General features: G+C 37.9%; 1 protein-coding gene across 5 annotated transcripts in view; it reads left to right on the forward strand.

Moving 5' to 3' along the window:
• LOC118811456 (protocadherin alpha-C2-like) overlaps positions 1 to 23,447 on the forward strand; it is a 170,798-nt gene that overhangs the window by 50,282 nt on the left and 97,069 nt on the right. For all 5 annotated transcript variants that reach the window (XM_036575679.1, XM_036575678.1, XM_036575676.1 and 2 more), the window contains exon 2: positions 17,975 to 17,986. In XM_036575679.1, coding sequence (XP_036431572.1) covers positions 17,975 to 17,986 — 12 coding nt within the window. The remainder of the gene's footprint in view (positions 1 to 17,974; positions 17,987 to 23,447) is intronic.

Here is a 23,447-nt window from a genome sequence, read left to right on the forward strand (position 1 = left end):
ACATGGTTAATATGCTAGTGAAGAAGATATTCAAGCCTCTAAAGTGATTTGGATAGAATGCTGACAGGCAGCCGCTGTCCATGGTGCTGAACCAATGACAATGTGACCAACTGCATTTGTGCCATGTTAGAAGGATTCTAGATATATTTGACCAAGGTCTAGCATCACAATGATTGCAAATCAGAAGTTATTGGACAATTATCCTCCAGTTTATGGTTTTAATTTTTGTTGTGACAGCAGACTTCTATATATTAACTGTGAGTACTGTGTGCTTGTTAGAGATCCTGTTATGCAATGAATTGTTGGGCTTAGTTGTCATTTCTGCTAGGTATATGATCCACAGTGGGTCAGCTCAGCAATGCAGTAGTTCAGTTCTTTAGTGGGTCATGTCAATTCTGCTTCTATCCTACTCTGCTATAAGTAGCTGTGCCCCTTTTATCTCTGTCTGCAGCTGGCCTCAAGTGCACCACTGCACTTTTATGCCTTCTCTCTTCTCTCTCTCTCTCTCTCTCTCTCTCTCTCTCCCTCTCTCTCTCTCTGTCTCACTCTCTTTCTCACTCTCTCCCTCCCTGTTCACTTTTTACTTTTAAGGGTTTGTGCAGGATAGGTGCTATACTGGGTATTTCTTGCTTTATTACCTCAGTGCATTATGTTAAGGTTATGGCATCAGAGCGATGGCAATATAAACAACTAAATGGAAGTCCCAGCAGTGTAATCTGTCTGAAGAGGATGCCTAGCTGTATGTGTACTTCTGTAAGAGATAAAATGCACACACATTTATGCATATAAATTATTTACCAAATGCCTTTTGCAGAACTAGGTTGTGCAGCTAGCTTAATATCTGTATCTTATGAATGTTGATGTTAATGTCTTCTAAATTTATGGATATCCTGTATAAATCATGCAGTCAACTTGAGTTCTCCAAGTAACATCAGATTAAACACACACACACACACACACACACACACACACACACACACACAACACACACACACACACACACAAACACATCATTGCAGAACAGGTGTTATTTGGGTGGTGGTTTCACTGCCACAAGTGGATCAGACACAGCAGTGCTGCCGGAGTTTTTAAACACTGTGTCCTTTTACTGTCCACTCTGTTAGATACACCTACCTTATTGGTCCACCTTGTAGATGTATAGTCAGAGACAGTAGCTCATCTGTGTTGGTCATCCTCTAGACCTTCTTCATTGGCACAGGACGCTGTCCAAATGATTCTGTTGACTCAGTCCAGCAGTGATACTGAGGTGTTTAAAAAAAAAATCCACAGGTATATCAATAGTGTTTGGTCACATTTGAGTAGGTAAGAAATTTCTCTATAGTCCAAAATGTATCAGCGGCTGTTGCAGCATAAGTACAGGAAAGTGTGTCATTTGTCCACAGACTCCTGTGGTAAGCCCTCTTCATTTCATCACTCCAGTCCATAATCTTTGTCTCATTTGTCCACAAGACCTCCTGTGGTAAACCCTCTTAAGTCATGCTGGTGCATCTTCTTTTTATGATAGTCTTTGCCACATATATGACTACATTGCGGTAAATGATGTTTGGTTGAAAGGTTGAAAGTAGTCCCATTATCTACTACTGTGATTTTCTGTGATCTGCTTGGCTGATTGCTGTTGCTAGCCACACACTACAGCCTTAGTCCTTGAAAGAATGGTTCAGTGAAAATCACATGTACACAGTTTTCCACATAACCCAAATGTACTCACTCAATGAAGATGTTTTTGGTGCCTAAATGTAATTCTTTAGATTTACACTGGACTAGTAGACTAATGTAGCTGACAAACAATGGTCATCTATAGTCCCCTAAAATCTCTCCACAAATACATATCCAAAACACAATATACTTGCATCAGATCATAATGTTAAGCTAGCAATTATATATACAAATTTAATTTCAAAAAGGCACTTTATCATCTGCATTAAATCCAGCCATCCAATTAAATTTTCAGACTTTAAAATGCATAAGGTGTGTTGAAAATCATCACTAGTACAACAGCCACCACTAAGTAGTCAGTTTGTTAGCACAATGGGTTACGAGTTCAGATTTGGGCACTGTGAGACAGTTTGTTACTTTGGATTTTAGAATCTGAATCGATAAACCTCTCACAATGAAGTGCTGTATTATAGATTGTAACAAAAGAACAAGCAAATCTCAGATGAGTCTTTTACGTGACCTCCAGTTTCCTACTGATGCTGTATAAAACGTATAAAGGTTTTTGGCCATAAACTGTGATATTCTCAGATCAAATGCTATACTCATTTTTATGTACATATACTCCAAGCAGTAAATTTGTAGTATAACATAATGTATTTTGGCTACAGTTTTGTTGTGCTTTTTGTTTATTGTTATGCTGTAGGTAGCTAATATTTTGTTCAATGCTTCAAAGTGTGCATCCACAACACAACTTTGCTGCATGAGTCTGAAATACACGAACTAGAACCTCTGTAGGGTAATATTCTCAAATCCAGTGCTGTGCAGTATTTGGCTACATCTTTGTTATATTTTTGTTAATTGTTATGCTATAGGTAGCTAGCAGGGATTCTAGACATTGTTGTATGCTATTTAAGTTGTACAATCAGTAAGCTTTGCTGTGGGATTCTGAAATATGTTAGCTAAAATCAGGGCCAGGACATGCCATTTTGCCAATGTACGTGAAACACACAAGAGTCCATGCTCCACCCATAATTAAAACTTGAACACTGTAGTGCTAGCGTACTCACATTTACAAAACACTTGTTAAACAGCTGGATATATGTATATCAAAGTAACACATCATGTAGTCCTGCTACAGACAAAATAAAAGAGTAGCGCTGTTCCTGTCCTGGGCAGCACGGTGGCACCATGGGTAGCGCTGTTGCCTCACAACGAGAATGGCCTGGGTTCGATTCCTGGCTGGGCGACCAGTGTCATTTCTGTGTGGAGTTTGCCTGTTCTCCCCGTGTCTGCGTGGGTTTCCTCCGGGTACTCCGGTTTCCTCCCACAGTCCAAAAACATGCAGTTAAGCTTATTGGACACGCTAAATTGCCCCTAGGTGTGAATGTGTATGTCTGTCTGTCTGCCCTGTGACGGACTGGCGACCTGTCCAGGGTGTATCCTGCCTTCCACCCAATGACAGCTGGGATAGGCTCCAGCACCCAACCGCGACCAAGAGGGATAAGCGGTTTGGACGATGTATGTATGTTCCTGTACTACAGGATAGGTAAATGTACAATTGTGTATATTTTAAGGATAACAGTGTGCTTTCTCATTAGATCTTATTAGATACTGGTTTTAGCTAAGCTAGTTAGCAAACAGTGGTTAGGCCGCCACACAGCTTGTGATCACTTTCCATTACATTCTGAAGCTCAGAGATATTTTATGCTCACATTGTAGGTGTCATCCACCTACTGACAGGAATAGTAAGGGCAGAGACTGAGTTGTCAACCCATTCACAAAACGTTACAGTGGATATTGCCTGTTTAAATGCATCCATGTTTTTCAACCTTTGGTTTCCAACATTAATTTAATCTCCTTATTGGTTTCAGCTGCATATGACACTAAATCTAGTGAACCTAATTTAACCACATACCAGCATGATATGTAATTTTTTCTCAGGTATAATTAACAATGTGGTGGTCCACACTGTTAAATCCATGTTCTACACTTCTTCTCTTGGGGGTTTGGTTTAGAAAATGTTTAAAATTCACTCCCCTCTTCAAACTCCTGGGGTACTGGGTGTGGCTGGAAGATCTCCTTCATCATGTGCATGAATCCAGTGATGTAACTTCTTTCTTTCATGTTAGATGTTGCCTTATGCTTCGGAGCGTGCAATCAAAATCTGAAATATTTCAGCAATGCACTATTATTATATTCCAGTTCAAAAGGCTGAGACTCATTTGTGGTGTAAATGTGGTCCTCAAATTCATGATCAGCTAATCTGCTGATTTTCTGAGTAATGTTTTATTCACTTAGCCTGTAGCCTTTGTTAATCGACTGTGTGTCTGTGTTGTGAATTCCTGTGCAGAATTGTACCAAATTGCACCAATGAAAGAAAATGATTCCAGTTGTCTAAAATGGCTGCTTCCAGTGTTCGGCGACATGGCGATGTTTTGTTAATTTTTATAGATCACTGTAAGTCATAGTGTGTATTAAATCACATCTGAAAGTCTATGTGACATTACTTAAGAACTGAATGTCATGTATCAAGGAGTCAAAAGAAGAATGTGGGCATGTACTTACGGAAAATGATTTTGAGTTACTATAGGCTTTTATTATTTGTATTACTTGTCATCTACATTAGTCTCGTAGCTCCATGGTAAACTAAAGAAGCAAACTTCAGACATGTCTTGGCTGATTGACTACATTTGGGGCAAGCCATTCCTTTAAAGCTACACACCTTTACATACTTATCAGCTATGAAATTGTTTTTTCTGTTCTTTTTTTTGTGATATTTGTATTCATTACCTTCTTTCACAGTTCCCAATCCAGAGTGATAATAAAAGTGAAAATAAATGAAAGAAGTAAGTTTATCCTCTGCCACTTTAAATCAATATGACTTGACAGTAATAGCAAGCAGGAAGTAAACTGATCATAGCATATTTCCTAACATGAGAGCACTGAAAGAGAGACTGGATAAAACAACATGAGCAGTGGTCGAAAATAGGTAGAGTTAGATTAGGTCAGAAAAAAAACACAAGTGTGAAAATGGTGTGGGATTTCTGAAGGATGCAGAGAGAGAGTGAATAAGTGACTACACACAGAGTTGGGGGAGGGGTTGTGACTCATCTGTTTAAGCATGCGCTGCTGCATCTCTGTGTGTGTGTGTGTGTGTGTGTGTGCGCGCGTATGTGTTCTGCGAACAGGCTAAGTAAGTGAAACAGCCCGCATACCAGCAGGAGGCAGCAGCCATTTCAAAAAAAACATTCTCAGAAACAATCAACTCATTTGTAGCTTTACCTTGACTCATGCAAACATGAGAATTAGCGTGTGTGTGTGTGTGTGTGTGTGTGTGTGTGTGTGTGTGTGTGTGTTTAGCAGAAGCTTAATTAGAAGAAGTGGGTGACATGCAAAGAGACTCCTACAGTATGTAAATCCAGTGACGTGCTTAAAACCTCATAGGCTCCTTGTTGGACTGCACCATTACTGCTGACACTATATACATCTTACCCAGGACAGAACTATCTTGCCTTGTATATGAGATTATACCTCTCAGCAAAGCGAGAGTGAAGCTGTAAATGTGATTGAATAATGGAATTAGATTTGGTTTAAAAATTAATTTAGTAATATATTTACACATGAAAACCCTACTTCTTTACACCAGCCATCATTTACACTGCATAAACATTTCATGATGAAAGATGAAACACACACACACAAATACACACAGGCACACTATATGGCCAAAAGTATGAGGACACCTGTCCATCACTCCTGAGTAAGCTTGTTGGACATGCCATTCCAAAACAATGGTCATTAATGTGGAGTCTAGCACTGTCTCTGTCACAAAACATTGTCTGAGCAGATTTTTCACTTTTATTCAGAGTAAATTTCCCATTTATCAAACGCTCTCTGTCCCTCATTTTGCTTGTCACTTTTCTTTTGGTCTTTGAAGTTTGATGCTAAAGTTATTTGGCTGGTCTGGATCTCAAATCTGCTCAGTAAACACAATAACGTGTTCTGCCATTTTTAACACTGTAGTTATATTAACAACTGTTTGAATTTTAAATATATAAAGAATATTTCATATATTTTATTCCTATTTGGTCATGGTTATTATTATTTTTGGTCATATTTGTAGGCCCTGCAAAAAAGCCTCTGGTCAGATTGAAATTATTATTTTTTTTTCTTTCTTTCTTTGTCTCTTTCTCTTACTTGCCTTTTCATACGCATGCGCATGCATGCAAGCACTCTGCCTCGGAGATGTAGGGCAGTATATAATTCAGTAAATAATTCAAGCCTCTCACAGACTGCCTCCCACTGCTCCACTCAAATATGGCTGAAATCATCTCTCATGCTCTGCATCGCTCTCTCTCTCTCTCTCTCTCTCTCTCTCTCTCTCTCTCTCTCTCTCTGTCTCTGTCTGTGATGATCATTTTTACTTGGTTGAGCTCATAGTCATGGAATGAATGTTAACTGTGTTTCTTCTCATTTTATGTGTATTAGATCCTGTTTGAACTTCAAATGAATGATTTGAATGCTTTGAACTTCAGATGAATGCTTACATTTGTTAATGTATTTAATTTATATATGATTTAGTAATATTCATAAGTATGCTGATTCTAATATCAATAATTCAGATTTTTAATTCAATTTGATGTGCTCTATATGGGTTTCTTCTAATTTATTAGGTTATTCATTATTTAATTCTTTTAAACTAAAGACTTAATTGTCAAATTATAAATATTTATATTTTCCTCAGATTTCATGAGATATTCCAGGATGTAATTTTTGAATACAAAATAATATTTCTGAGATTGATGAAGAGGGCATGTGTACCGGTGTGTGCACATTGAAAAATGAACTGTATATGTGTGTGTGTGTCAATGCTTATTAGGTGTGCCCTACCACAGTGACTTTGTGCAGCTGCTCCATCTGAAAGAAAGCTCTGTATGCCTTTTGGGTGGACGTGTGTGTGTGTGTGTGTGTGTGTGTGTGTGTGTGTGTGTGTGTGTGTAACTGTTAAAGTGACACTTAAAAATACAAAATACAGATAGTAACATGGAGCAGCACAGAGATGAGAAAAATCGGACAGGACAGTAATGAGTGGTTGTTGATTCTAAAGACGTGTTTAAACAGGGATTTAATGGCAGAGAAAATGAGTATAAAATACACAGCTTCTCTCTCCTGACATTGTTTTGGAGCTTTGTTTATGTGTTCCAGCTATGTGATGCACTGAGATTAGAGTTAAAGCAGACTCAATATCACACATTTGGGTTTAGGTATGTCTCTGTCTGTGTTTTATCTCTCTTTTCATTTCTTTCTCTCTCACCCTTTCTGTTCTTACTTTTATTCTCTTTATGCTTGGGTTGTTCCATCCATGTGCATCAATGGAAGTCAGACCTTCTGGCCCACACACACACACACATTTTATATATATATATATATATATATATATATATATATATATATATATATATATATATATATATATATATGAATATTTATATATATATATATATATATATATGAATATTTATGATAAAATAAACATATAAACAAAAAATAGACCTTATTCAAAATGTGTAATACACAGAGTGAAGCAGTGTTAAATAGATATTATGGATTATGGATCCATAATATCCAAATATGGATTTGTGGCAAGTTATGGTCAGTACAGCTGGATATCTGTTTTCTTACTTGGTTGTTTAACTCTAGCTAGCAACCTTTAGTTAACTTTGGGTTTAAGGATGGAGGTAAAGAACAGCATCCTTCAGGCTCTGACACTCACTCGGACTCCATCTCCCAAAATCCTCAGGGAGATCACATGACTCCTGTGACTTCTGACCTGCCTTCACGCTCCGCTTAGCGCTCTCACGCTCCCGAACACTAATTCGGTTCACCTGTTTCATAGGTCATGTGATATCTTTAGTTTAGCTAATAAGCACGGGCTTTAGCATAGACATGTTGCGCAGTATTGTAGCGTTATAGATCTACTGAGCGGTCTATTGTATTTCTGCTTATGACCATTTTGCCTGTTTTTCCGGACTCTGTCTTTTTGCCTAACCTTTTCGATTGTCTGCCTTTTGTTATCTCACCGTTTTTTGACCTTTTGGACTGTCTTCTGGAATTTGACCTTTTGCCTCGCCCTTTGGATTGTTTGCCGATTGTTATGTTTTTGATCTGGTTGTGTTTTCTGGTTTTGACCCACGCCTGCTTTGTGACTACGAGCCTGTTTTACGTTTCCATCAGTAAAGCCTCTCTTGATCATTTTTACCGCGAGCGTCTGGCTCGTTCTGTGCCGTTACAACATCAGCCAACTAGCTGACAAGACAGCTAGTTTAACCCATAGAGACTATGGCTTAGCCTCATTTCATACTGAGTGTGAGAGTGTGAATGAACAAGAGAGATAGAAATAACATTATTGTCAGCTCTTTATAGTCTTTGTTTTTAGATTTCTCTTCAGCATTTGGAAACAATAACAGTGACTTCAGCTTCGTGTGAAAAGGTCATCATAACACAGTTGTATACCCCTCAGTTCCTCAATCTGTAGATGGAAATTAAGAGGCAGTGAAGGCCAGTCAAATGAGAAGATTTTTACCAGTTTAAAAAAAAGTCACGGTTGTGTTAGCTTTCAGTTAAAATTAATACTAAATTTAACTGAGAAAATGCCTAAAGAGCAAAATCACTCTTTCTGATTGCACCAACTAAGATTGAACTGATCTATAACCTGTGTGCTTGAATCACTCATTTTTTGTTTTTTTGTATAATTTAAAAGTTCCTGTTGATACTCTTTACATTGTGTGTAAATTCATGATAAAAAGACTGGTTCCATTAACTTACATTAAAAGTAAAGTATGTTTTTTTTTTTTTCCCATTGCCATTTTGGAGATATGACGTTTTGTTCTGACAACAGAGATATTTAGGATCTTGCAGCTTATCTAAGAGAGAGGAGATAGCATTGCTTGACTTCAGTACCTTTGCCTGATTTGTGCCTATTGTAAGTGGATGGATACTGTGTTTGTCTAAACTACGAAGAGACAGATCTACTGTGTGCCAATTTGATCAGATAACCTTTTTTTTAATTATTTATTTATTTTTTAACATAAACGTGCCTTCAAAACATTTTGGGACCATTTAATAAAAAAATAAAAAAATAAAAATCTCTTTGGGGACCAAAGACTTACACCCCATCCAAGAACCTCTAGTGATGCCCCTGATAAGACAATTTTAATACGAGGTTTTTCTCTTTGTCAAACGTGTTTGTTTTTATACCTTCTCACAATATGATATAAAACTTATGGGAATATATATGTGTCCCATATGTATTATACTATGTCCTGACAAGGTATAAAAACAAATGTGTGTGTGTGTGTGTGTTTGTGTGTTAAGTTCCTGCTGCTTTCTCTGACTCAGTGTGTAGATCTCACCCAGAGAGGAGAGAGCAGAATGCTGTAGGAGCTGTTCTGCCTGTTCTATGTTCTTCTCCCCTCTGTACTCATATCTGTCTCTTTTTTCCTGTCCCTTCCTCTCTTCTCTTCTTTCCCTTTTCCTCATATCCTCTTTGGGTACTTTAGGTACAGTGAATAATTAAGTTATTGTGTAGTGTTGGCGAGTAAGAGTGACTGAATAGTCTCCATTGTTCTTTACTTGGCTATAATCACTGTCACAAAAAGGCAGCAGGCTATGGAACTAAGACATTTTCAGCTTCATAATGGTAACATGCATTAAATGACTGTGATCTATGTGTGTGGTATGTGTGTGTGTTTGGAATGTGATGCAATACCATCTGTATCTATTCAGTGCTCAAAATATCTGTATCCATATTTGATTTTGAATGGGAAGTGAGCATGGTTTATTTCCAAATAAACAAACTAATTGTTTGTGTGGGAGCTGGTCTGGATGTGTGCCAAGTTGAGACCCCCTCAGTAATTAGATGCACGATATGCAGTTTATAGTCAATAGTTTTGTAAATTAAAGCAGATTTTTTGCAGTGTGTAGCTCACTTAACAAGATTAGATTAAAATTAGATAAGTTTTGTGCATGTAGCCCCTGAATTTGACATTGCTGATTCATTTGGGCAAGACAATTCTGAATACATGAAAAGTGATCATTTCTTATTAAATCAATGCTATGTGTAACAGTCATTGTTCATTACAGGCTATAGGCTTTGTAAATTGCAGTCCAGTTTGCATAGAATTATGAGATTAGAGAACCATTAGTCTTAGAAATCAGACTAAGGGTAAAAAAGACATATTGATGGATACACATAAGCAAGCAGAGTTTGTATCTTGTGATGAAAATAAGTGACACGTTATTTCATACAGATCAAAACTGTCACAGGAACCTGCACAAAAAACAAAAAACAAAAAAAATAATAGTAATAATAATAAAAGACAAATAGTGCACCACCTGTTTGTGTCTCTATTTATATCTACAGAACAAACCTGTTTGATCCACATCGTGCTTTAGATTTGGTTTAATCCCATGTGTGGGTTTACCTGTGAGAGACTGTTTCTTGGAATCGACTTTTGGGATAGCACATAAGTTGTGTATGCTGTGCAACATCAGTGTTTCATCTAGATATTTTTTTTCAGGCTGGTTGGCTAACAAGACATCTAGAAGACTAAAGCAGAGACATTTTAAGAATAAGAATCAGAATCAGATTCACTTTATTTCACCAAGTATGTTACACATACAAGGAATGTCTTGGTGGGTGCACACAAATATGACATGTAACATACTAAACAGACCAGACAAGCACAAAGACTACTAACCCATATTTAAAGGCAAAAGTAATTTTTAAAAATAAAAATACAAAAAAAATGTAATAAAAAACAATAAAGAGCCAATGTGAAGGAGGCTAAAGAGATGTGTAAATACCTGTACATGTGCAGGTCTGAGTAGACATATGCTATAAAAAACTATTATATACAGAATATTACAGAATGATATATTTTCCAAAAATCAACATTTGTACACTTGTGCAAATAAGCAGTATGCTACAGAGGAGTTTCTGTAAGGAGGTTTGTTTGGTTTAGTTTAAAGTGCAAGGTGTCCACTGTGGTTGATGAGTGTTACAGTTCTGGGTAAAAAAAGCTGGTAGCATGTCTGGTTGTGTTGGTTTTGATGGCCCTGAGTGTTCTACCAGAGAGGAGTGTCTGGAAGAGGCGATGTCCAGGATGAGAGGGGTCAGCTGTAATTTTGCCAGGGTGCTTCATCACCCTGCTGTTGTAGTTGTCCTGAAGCGTTGACAGACTACATCCAGTGATCCTCTCCACTGTTCTGATTATGCACTGGAGTCTGGTTTGTTCTTGTGAGGTGAACGAATCAAACCAGATGGTTATGGATGATTTGAGGATAGATTTGAATATTGCTGTGTAGAACTGCATCGTCAGGCTCTGCAGCAGGTTGAATTTCTTCAGCTGTCAGGGGAGTTAGCACCGTAAGCTAGACCGTAAGCACAGATTTAAAAGAGACCATGTAAACAAATCTGCATTTTCTTATCCAGTTCACATATACGCTAATTGTCACTGTATATTCCTTTGGAAAAATCTGCTGTTTAGGCATATTTTCTTTCTGTTCATTTCAATGTTACAGCGAAGTAGTGCCTCATCTTCCGCTAGAATAACCACACCCACCATCCCAGCCTTCATAATTTCACAGTCGCCTCTGCTGTTTTCAACCTACTTTTGCAGCGAACATGATGTCAGACGTGAACAAGAATAAAAGTGCCTTTGTTGGATGCCAGGTTTCCAAACACCTAGCTAGTTTCTGTGTTTGTTTAACTGGTAACATGATAAATGTTTGCATCCCTTTTGAGATTGAAGATATCAGTTCTCAACTAAGCTCTTGAAATATTTCTAGGCTACATGGGTGACGTTTTAACTTGGAGCAACTTCTGACCTTAATCGGATTAGTGATGCTAAACTGATATGTAGGCAAAGTCTAAGATAAGCACATGTTACATAGAGGTTTCTGATAGGTCTAAACACACTAAATTCCTGTGTGTATGCACTGACTAAGTCAGTGAGATAGCATCATCAGTAATGCGCTCACAAAGCAAAAAAAAAGGCCATGAACATGAATGGAAACCCCATTCAGAAACATCATCCTGCATCCTGATTGGTGGTTGGGCCTTCACAGCATCATGTTCTGTACTGACTCGAGCTCTTCTGCAGCCAATTTTGAGCTATACACAACAGCGCCTTGAGGAACCCACCACTGCACCTGTTCTACCCAGTCACCACCCCCCCCCCCAAACAGTCGGCCAGTGAGATGGTCTTCTCATTTGAATATAGAATCAATGTCCAGTAAACGACCCTTTTCACAGATGAGAAAATTCCATGTTAAAACACAACATATAAATGTTGAATTAAAGCATTTCCCCCTTCCCGTCACAGATGTTTTTTTCAAAAAGCACAGGGAAGTATATTAAGCTGAGAAAAAAAGAGTCCAAAATGTTTCCTTTAAAGGGGGCTGAGGGGATGTGTCCTTTTCAGTATTTGGAGGGGGATGAATTGTCTGCCCAATAATTTGGTCTTTACACATAAGGGCTTTGTTTTGAGTGTGTTTTATTTTGAGGGTGTTTTGTTTTGAGTGTATTGTGAGTGCTTTTAGCTGTTAAATTTGAGCAAAATATATGTATTTTATAATAATATATTTTTTTAAAATACAGTTATGACTAAATAAGAGAGGATATTTGGTTTATATCAGTATTTTCCGTTACATTTCTATGTCTGTGCACACAAACTCATGGGAAATGTAGTCCATAGACAGTCAACCTCTTTCACATTCCTTTACTGTGGCAGGCAGCAGCTCCTCTTTTCTAGTATTAAAGACTGTCAAGGATGTTTAAAAGTTAGGTAAACTAGCTAAGCAGCTACCTGTGATAATGTGAGATGCTGCCAGCTTATTATCTCGTAGCTTTTTCCTAGATGAAAATACTAATGCTGTAAGCTACCCTGCTAGAAAAAAAACAGCATAGACCAGCATGCCGGGTCTCCAGCAAAACCAGCATATGTTGTGTTTTTGATGCTGGGATGCTGGTCAGAAGCAGTAGAATCTAATATGCTGGTCACCAGCAAAACTAGCATATGTTGTGTTTTTGATGCTGGGATGCTGGTCAGAAGCAGTAGAATCTAATATGCTGGTCACCAGCAAAACCAGCATATGTTGTGTTTTTGATGCTGGGATGCTGGTCAGAAGCAGTAGAATCTAATATGCTGGTCACCAGCAAAACTGGCATATGCTGTGTTTTGGATTCTGGTATGCTGGTCAACCAGCAGGACTATGCTGGGTGACTAGCTAAATCAGCACTAGACCAGTATAAACCAGCTTAGACCACCATGGAATGTATGCTGGTCTGTGCAGTGTTTTCATCAGGGTAGTTTGTTAGCGATAGCTAGCTAGGTAGTTTAGTACGTCTAGCAGATTTATTGACAAAGTGAAATCTATAAAAAAAAATCCTCTGCATCTAAAGGTGTACTCCTGTGTCTGCATGACACCTAGCTTAAGTATATCTAACTGGGGTTGCCAGGTGTCCAGTTTTGGGTCAGAGAGTCTGGTTTTGAGCTCTGTCATCCAGTGAATGGTTAGCGCTGCCGTTGAACTGCAATAAAATGTCAATTTGAGTCTCATTCTAAAGGCATTTGATTTATTAAAGTAGATAAAGTGCAGTTCTTGTCCCGTCATTGCGCTTCTCTTTCTTAGCCCTTGGCCTAACGGCTATCCTAGTCTGTGTTAGAGAGATCAGACAGACCTGTGTAAATGGAAGTGTAAAAGGAAGCCTGATGACATTAGAACTTTTTTGAGCATGAAAGTGTGTTTCAACATGCAGAAATGCAGTCAGATGCTTCACTGTTTTTGGTTAACCAACTCAGCATTTTAATAGACTTAATAGTAGGTCTAACACTGTAGGTATGTGCCATGCAGCATATTCATAGTATGGTTCAGTTTTTAATAAGTCTCTCATACATAAGTTCCAGATAAATCCGTTTTTAATTTCATGCTGATACTTGCAGTTCACTTTTATCCATGAACGCCCATTAGGGGAAAATTTTGTGGTTTAAAGTATATTGTTTTAATAAACACAATGATGAAGTCCATGGAATTCAGGTTTCTATTGCTGAGGCTGATGAACAGTTTTATATACACTAATGTAAATGAAGTTAATAAAGAAGCCAGTCACAACACTGCTATGATAATGCATTATAATTGTAAATATTTTTGGTGACATGCTGATTGATAGTTCAGCATGTTTATGTAAATATAATTATAGTTATTTGAAGTGTTCACATAAAGAATGTTTTGTATATTGAATAACTGTTTAGCAGCACATCCCTACTGTAACATGTCCTTAACACTAATAATTAGTATGAACACTTATAGTGGGTCAGGTGAAATGATCAATGTGTCCACCAGGAAAAAGTTGAAATTAAAAACAAACTAGACTGCCTCTGCCACCAGTCACTGTGGTTTTGCCAAGTGGGAGGGCATCACTCCAGCATCAGTGATTGGGCCACTGTGTAAAAGTTCTGCTCTTCTATAGGACCCCTACAGCTTTTGCTCCCTTTCTGCCTGTGATCATCCAGAATCTAGAAAATAATAATAAATAGAAATAATAAATAGAAAATAAGACACATTTTCTTTATGTTATAACCTTATGTTTTCCAAAACCGCAATTTATGCAAGCTGCTCCATTCTAATACACTCAAAAGCTACTTGAGGACTAATAGTTGACTAATATGGAGAACCTTCAGCCTGCCAAACTGTGAGTAAGCGTGATTCACAAGTCAGGTCCATGACATGCATACAACAGAGATATATGACAAAGCACACCATGTCAATCTAGAGATAAACAGCACAAGATCCCATCCCATCACAACCAGTCTATTCAAAAACACAACCAGCGCAGCATTCAACAAATACCACTAAATATATGTCTACTCCAAAAGTAAGATAATGGAAATCTAGCAAAACGACATGCCAATAAATACAGACCTTCAGCTACAGAGCTGAAAGATTATAACAACCAGACTAACCAAAATACATACCACAGTAATAAGCTTACTAGACTGGTAATGTGAAAAACACAGCATACAATTACAAAACTCATTTAAGGAAGCTCACCAAAACTTTTTTGTCATATTTAAACCTGAGATATGTCCACTACACTTTTCATTTTTCAACATGAATTCTCCCAAATGCACTTAAAATGAGCAGCTCAACTGTATTAGCAGGCTATACAGTGTTAACCATGTTTACTAAACCTGGTGCTTGAAGCATTCGATAGGAGAAAAAATCATCATCAAACTTCATCACTTTATTGAACTAAATGGCTAGTTATCATGCTAAAACCTGCACGACTAACAGCTACAAAAAGAAAGGCACCATGGTTCTTCACCAAGTTTACAGTCAGAAATAGCAACTGCACACAAATATTATGTATGCTCTGTTCTCCAAAAATGTTCTCAAAGATGAGCTCAGTGAGGCTAACCTGCTGAGAGTGTGTGTGACGTGAGTGTGATGCACACACAAGTGGTGAGAGGGAGAGGGCATGTTAAAAAAAAAAAGAATTAAATGGTGAGATTGTGTTTGTATTTCATTCAAAGCAGGAGGCGTGTGAGTTTTCCCGGCCTGTATAATGATAGAGAAATACTGTGTATGATGGCAGACACACGGTCATGCACTACTCATCTGACACAGAAAAAATGATTTATGTTCTGTTATTATTAAGTTCTGAAAACTGAGATGAAAGAAAAGTTAAAACAAAGAAGTTGAAACATAAAGTGACCTACTGCCTTTCAAAGGCCCTCTCATATTTTTTGATTTCACGGGCATGAAATCCATTGACCTTTTTCAGATTCAACCAAAGTGCGTGTGCAGTATTTTAGCTGGCTGCATCCGTGTGTAGGCATTGTTGTCAGTCTCAGGTGTGTTGGTGTTAATCTGGTTGTGATTGTCCCAGTGGTGATGCTGGGTGCAGAGTGGTTGGATTAGACCCGTCAGCGTAACCGTGGGAGACTGTAATCCCGCTCCGAGTCTTCTAATGGGATTATAGTGGAGTCTCATCATCTTTATAGCAGCATGAAAAGGAGGCAGAGAACTTAGCCCCATACACAAAGAGCTCTACTGTTCAGTCATACACACACACACTTACAGTGCATCACATCAGGAGCTGCTAAGAGCTGACACACTTTCACTCTTGTTTTCATCTCCTCCTTTTATTGCTCCCTGGTTCTTCCTTTTCCTTTACTACTTAATTAGGTTTTCCCACACCCCCGCCTTACGTCTTTTAAGTCTCAACTCCCTCTCCCTATATTTTTTTTCTCTCTTTCTCTCTATCAATCCATGTTAAATTCCCTCTCATCCTGTCTCTGTTTTTTCTCATTTTGCTTTTCTCAGTCACATAATTTGTGTCATACTTTCTCTCCTCCTTCCACATCTTTTATCTACACCTTTGAGTGTGACTTCTCTGTTCGATCTTTGTTTCTTCACTGCCTGTGTGTCTTCATTTGGGTCATATCATTATCCACATCCACACTCTTTCTATTCACCATACAGTCTTTTTTTCCATAGTCATCCTCCTCCTTCTCTGCTGGTCTCTCATCCTTGCTCTCTGTATTGAACAATAACCACCATCCTTTAAGCAGGAATGAAATGCAACACCAGTGTCTGTATCTCTTGCAGTTTTCAGTGTTTAGTGCTCAGTATATTTGTATCAGTATATGGACTTGGATTTTAAGTGGACGTGGGTGTGGTTTAAACCAGAAGTAGGTATGGGTATATAGGACCATTACATGCATTTCATGCTACTTTGCAGGCTATTTTAAATTTTGGTTTGGTTGTGCACAACTATGGGTTTATCTTGGAGCTAAAGCTATGTTTAGAGTTTGTTGGCAGGACAGTTATTATAGAACTATGGAGATAAAACTGTATTTAGAGCTGGTTAGCAGGTGTAGAACTGTGGGATTATTTTGCCGATTGATGACGCTATATTTAGGGCTTGTTAGCAGAGCTGTTGGTGTATGGTGTGTGGTCAGATTAATAATTAAATTACAGATTAATAAACTCATGTTTGCTATGTTTAGAGCTTGTTAGCAGGACATTTCATATAGAAGTATGATATTTATTTAGAGATCAATCAACTGAAAATGTGCAATACAGGTCTACAGGACTGGGATTATGACACTTTGCTGAAGGATTCATTAAAAATAGGGACACACTCCCAAATGTGTTTGGATGTGATCTTGTGGAGTTTAGATTGAAGAAGGTGAATGTAATAGTTGAAGTTTCAACTCCTCTAATTGGTGTGAGTCTTCTGATACCAGTGCTGTAGTGGTGCCCTGAAATAAGGTCCTGAGCTGTTTTTTATATTAAGAAATATGTTAAAATTTGTAAAAGCTGATGTCTTTGCCAGCTGACTTTGTATGAAACTCCAGGCTGTTGCAGGAACATTGAGGTATTGTTGACCCTATGTCAGCCTCACTATAATCTTGGGAAAAATGCAATACGTAAGCTATAAAGTTTTCTCATTTTGCACTTTTTGTTAGGCTAAATTACATGACACAAACTTAATGACCACGCAAATTGACTACAGACCGTACATTTCCCATGGTGCCTGCCATCTTTAATTTAAACATTTTCACTTCCATAGTCAGGCTGTATGGCAACTGTTCTCAATACAGAGCTAACAGAAGGTGGACATGGACACAAGTGTTTCACAAGCATATACTAACATTCGGCTATGTTTAACAGCAAGTCAACCATGGAACAACCAGCGTAAAGCTATTGCCTAAGTTAGAGGCTGCCCACTTGTGGCCTACCAGAACACATATTAGTCCTCTAGATCAAAGTTAGCCACTTGTTTCAATTGAATTTTAGACAGTAATGATATTGTATTTCATTTTCAAATAAAAGAGATTATTGTGCAGTTAATAATTTTTTCCAGCTTGTGTTGTCTAACTAGCATGTACTGATGATGCAAAAACAAAATCACACAATTGACATGTATTTTTTGTATCATTGAATTATTCCACGTTTGTATGAAAGCGTATGTAGTACAGTGAGAAGATCTGAGATACAAAGACACATGTCCAACATAAATGAGACTGTCTCAGCAATTGCGCCTTGTTGGGCAACTGTTCCTTTATCTCTTTCCTGTGTGTGTGTATGCATACGTGATTGAAAGAAAGAGAGGCTTTCATTTACGGTACAATATAAAACTGATTTTCATTGTGCCATGTGTATAAAATTAATGATCAAAAATAACTCTATTCTTTTTTCTTCTTTTCTTTTCCCCATGCATTCACAGAGCACCTTGAAGGTAAGAAAGCTTAATCAAGCATTTTATTAATCATGTATTTATCTAAACACTGTCTGACTACTCATCCTGTCCTGATTCCTGCAGTACCGTTCACAATACAGTCCTTACTTGCATCCAAACCAATTTGATCTAGAAGACTTTGTTTTGACTTTCTTTCCACAAAGATTCCGCTTGGTTCCTTTTGAAGTGTCTTCCACCATGATCTTTCTTGGCCCTTGGCCCTTAGTTCCTTCTCTTTCTTGGCCCTTGGCCCTTTCTTTTCTCACTGCTAAATTACTGAAACCTATATGTATATATCTGTCTTCTTCAGTATAAACATGTTAGACAACAACATTAAACATTTTTTAGTATTGTATTTTATTCCCACCTTCAGTAGCATTGCAGTGTGTCCGTATAATAACATTTGCTTTATCCATCCATGGAGTCAGTGTCCTTTGCATTTGGACACCCTTTGCTATGAAACATCATATTTAAACAAAAAACAAACTACCCTGCAGAAAGCTTTGGGTATCATAGTATCTTTTGAAGGCAATATATGTTGTTTTGCAAAACCATGTAGTAGTTTGGGCTTTGTGTCAGTTGTTTTAAAGACTATTTAGAGAGTCATTTTACTGTAATGTGCAATATGATTTTGGGTGTGAGTTGAGAATAAGCCCTTGTCTTTTTTTCTCAGTCCCACATGAAAGTACGCTTTAGAGGATTTAAAATTAGGACCACTGTGAGATGCATGAGTTAGGATGGAATGTGCTTTGAACATCCCTATTAAGATTTGATGTTGAGTGGAATATTGTGTTCTGTCCCTGTGCTCAGGGATTTTCAGAGAGAGAGAGAGAGAGAGAGAGAGAGAGAGAGAGAGAGGGAGGGAGAAGAAAATTGAGTTTTAGAGATGGGTCCGGGTTATTAACTATTTCTAAAACGGAAACAGGAAAAAATGTACTTGTTAACTGTGATAAAAAGATAAGAATTATGGAGAGTTTTCATATTTTCAGTGAATGACGTTTAGATGGCTATGTCTTTAAGGAAAGCTTGCAACCCAGCTGAGACCTACACCTAGCCGAGTCTACTGTTGTGCTAATTTAGCATCGCTAAAACAGTGATGTTCAGTATATAATGCACATGAGAATTAGGTTATAGGAATAGTTTTGCAGTTTTGTAGTGGGAATTATGCATTTTGTCCTCCATTATAAAATACTTACTATCACAGCTTTTATCATAATACTAAGAATTAAAAGTGAAACTAAATAAAACTTCCTGTTCAGAAAATAAGAAAGAAACAAAAATTATTAAGGCACTGTTTAAAATAAACCAAAAGTAAACTGAAATTAAAACTATAATAATTCTGGTCTTTGCCATACATATGAAAATGTGACTATTTACATACACACACGCAGAGATAGATATGACGTTTTGAGGACAGACCAAAGTGGTGCAGGTCACTGTTTACAAATAGAATACATTTAAGCTAGTGATGTCATCACAGTAGGTCACTGGTACCCACAGTAGGTCACTGGGGTACTTGCGTGCATGTGATCAGTGTGGCTTTGTGTGTGTGTGTGTGTGTGTGTGTGTGTGTGTATAAGGGTAAACAATACAAACCTACTCTCCATAGGTCAGCTAACTGCAGGGCTTATTGACATGGCACCACTTACAGCATGATTCCACACATCATCAGTGTTGCTGGCAGAGTGGCTGTATTCAGTAATGTGTCTCTTTGCAACAGAACAGCAATTAAATTAGTGTGATAAATATAGTGATAAATTTAGTCAAATCTGATTTTAGACCACTTTATTTTCAGTAAATGATCAGACGTCAGTGTCAAAATCGACATGAAAGATAGAAGTATAATTAGATTCTGCTGTCTAAATTCAGTTCTAAACCTGTTTTTCACTGGAGCTTCTGTGTTTGTTATGAATAGCTGGCGTTATTAGTGTCATAGCTGTAGCTTTTGGCAGGTGTACTGTGTGATATGATCATAAGGCGGGTCTGGAATGTGTAATGATAATAATCTAACAGTGTTATTGCTGTCAGGATTAGCCCGTGCTGCAGTGCAGTGGTGGATCATTCAAATACCTTTGTTATCTCTTAGCCTTTAGAAAGCTGCTTTTTTCATTTCCTCGGACAGTTTCAGCTGGAGTGCTGTGTCTGTCTGTTTTGGGAAGAGAGAGAGAGATAGATAGAGAGAGAGCGCAGATCTTCACAGGAGCCCTTTGTTTCAAAACTGACTCGTGAAGGAAAATCTCCCCCTGGTGGTGGAAAGCTGCATGTGATCTTGCTTTTCTGCTTTATGTGTGCGGTGCTGTGTTCCTTCAAATAGAGAGTTTGACTTGTTCCTTCTTTTTCATATTGTTGCTTCAGAATCGAATAGGGTTAGTAGGTGATGACCTATTTATTGTAGCACCAATTGCACACCACTATATCTTCACTGTACACATCACCATCTCATCCCTCAACACATCATTACATCTGAGACCTGTCAGTGTGAATCTGTGTGTGTGTATGGGTGTGGAACTGTGTGGGGGAGGGCTCTTGATTTATCCATCTTATCTCCTTGTAGTACACATTCTCCTTGCTCCTGATTTCACTGTCGTCCATCATGACTAATAAATCAGTCCAGAAAAAAGGGGCGGCGATGTGAATCACTCCCGTCTGGGAGTCTTTACAATACCCCATTGGAAAATTCCCCCTTGGGAATGTGACTGACATAAATCTGTTGCAATCTGTCTTTTTCTCTCTCTCTGTCATGACGCTCACCCGAGAACATCCAATAGCAGAGCCTCCGGCTGCACTCGGCAACACATTAGCCAATCGCAGAGCCAGGAGCATCTGACGGATGTTTAGTTGACCAATTAGGGTTGTTATCGGCTGTTTCAGTGTTTGTGCGTGGCAAATCAGATGGTGTGGTCAGTTCAGCGATTGCCCTCACTGCAGATGCAGACTGCTGTGTTCCAAGCTGATTTAATCTCATCACGCAGAAAGCCTGTTTATGGGATTGGGTAGAAATGTACTACTCGTAATGCATTCTCATTTGTATTCTGCGACAGGCATACATATGTGCCTTTCTTTCTTTCTCTCTCATACTGAGAATCATTTAAAATTAACACACACACACACACACACACACACACACACAGTCTTAAACATAAAAACATAACCAAGTACATTCTTAGACGTTATCACAGGTTTCGCATCTTCGTTTTGGAACTTATGGTCAATAGATCTCATTAACTGGAAATGATAACACTTGTTTTTCAGCAAAATAAGCAGCATTTGTGTTGTTGGGAGTACAGTAAAGACCAGTGGGAAAATGTTTGAGTGATTGTCAAAGACTAGTATGTGTGAATGTTTATCCAAGATACTTATTTTAAATAATGTAAAATTTTGCAGTTGTGTCACGAGATCACATCTTTTGTGTTTCCAGTCAAAAATGATAACATAGTTAAATAACTACAAAAACTATCTACAAAAAAAAAGTTTTCAACCATATCTATCGATATATATATATATATATATATATATATATATATATATATATATATATTTATATATATGTATGTATATGTGAACCAGATTATAAGGTAAATGAGCAGTACTATCAGTACTATTTGTCAGTTTTTTTGTGCGTGATAGTGCAGTAACAATGACGTGCCTCGTAAATATATTACCAGCTACATTTGTGACACATTGTGCTTTTTTTATATATACATTAGGGTGCAGAGCTGGCCCTTCTTTCTTTTGTGTGTTTGTTGTGGGGTGGGTTGGGTAGCTACTGTGGAGGTAGAGTCACTAAACAGGCAGATACTGGATCACAGGGAAAGTGCTGAGGTGTTTAATAAGAGCAGTTATAATCAATTTCCTACTGCCTTTGTGGTGTTTACAGAAATTAACCCAGGCTTGGGGATCAACAGCACTGAAACAAAAATTCTTCCAGGAAGAGCTTCCACTTTGATGTCATTGATTGATAACATTTTATAGACTGTCCTCACCATTGGTGGTTTTCTCATAAGTTGCTCTTGATTAAAAACATGTTTTCATAAAATGTTAAGAAAAAAAAAAAATCTGATGTAGAACTGTGAAAAATAGTTCAACCAGACTCAATGTGCCATAAGTCGGAAATTTAGCTTATGGTCAAATGTGGGCATGGCTGCAAAGAAGGTGTAGAGTTTAACACTGAGAGAGAAAAAGCTGTGTAACACAGGACCATGTTCTGGATATACTAACTCAAGATAGATGGTGATGCGAGGACGGCCTTACATCTGTTACTAGAGATTCACAATGATGTTGGAATCATATCTTCATTGGCAGATAATTGTCGGCAACAGATGTTTAGATTTGACCCAATTTTGAAAGCGATATCTGATGAGGTATTTATAATATTTATTTAGGTGACAATAGACTTTTGTTTAGAAATATCTGTATTTCATTTTACTGCATTTATAACCTATAGAAATAGGTATTATATGTCTCTGTAATGCTACAAGTAGATTTAGTTCTGTTTTACAAATGTTTTTGTATCGACACTAGCCGATATCTATAGCCCACAATTCCTAAATTGGTGCATCCCCAACTCTGTGTGTGTTTGTGTGGGTGTGTGGGTGTGTGTGGGTGTGTGTGTGTGTGTGTGTGTGTGTGTGTGTGTGTGTGTGTGAGAGAGAGAGAGAGAGAGAGAGAGAGAGTATTGAATTCTGCATTGATGGAAACAGTGCTGTAGATTCACTTGCGTGTTCATATGCTAGCTTTCTGTCCTGCTTTGTCTTTCAACCTTTCTAGCTGCCTGCAGCGAAGTCCTTCCAATAAATTTGAGCTTCTGCACAAACCATTTAAATTAGCCTTTTCTGTGCATAAAACACTGCTGAGTCTCAAGTTCAGATGAATCATTTGTTCCCATGCGAGTCATTTGCTTTGGGTTATTTTGGAAGCTGATTTAGGATCACTCTTGTTTTTATTGTGTTACAGCAATGCAGAGCGGATTTGGGAGAGAATGAGCTCCAATGTGCTTGCTTTGTGGCTGACACGATAAGAGTGTGGTTCTCAGGCGATTAAAACTAAAAACAGTCCTTGAAGGAGAGTGGGACTCCATTCCTTTCTCACACATGTGTCTAGTGTTTGAGTTTTATTTTCCTATGGCTTTGATCTTGCTGGTTAAACCTCAGTGCTTTGATCATGGTTGCTAATCCAGTGGACAATAAAACTAAATTGAGGACAGTATGGAGCATGAAGGTCTGTTAGTGAAGAAAATGCAAGTCTTCAGCGTAGGCAAGGAGCAGAAATTTGTGTTGGGGTTTGAGGGAAGAAACATTGGTGTATTTGTGTGTATATGTGAGTGCGTGTTATTACATTTTCAGGACAAAACTCTCCTGACCTCAATGAAAAATCAGATGAAACCAGGCATGACCTACAGTATCATTGTCAACAAAAGATCAATGTTTCATTTTTTATAACTTATAAGGTAAAACGGTTTCTT

This window comes from Colossoma macropomum, unplaced genomic scaffold (genome assembly GCF_904425465.1).
Source record: "Colossoma macropomum unplaced genomic scaffold, Colossoma_macropomum, whole genome shotgun sequence".
Classification (NCBI taxonomy): domain Eukaryota; kingdom Metazoa; phylum Chordata; class Actinopteri; order Characiformes; family Serrasalmidae; genus Colossoma; species Colossoma macropomum.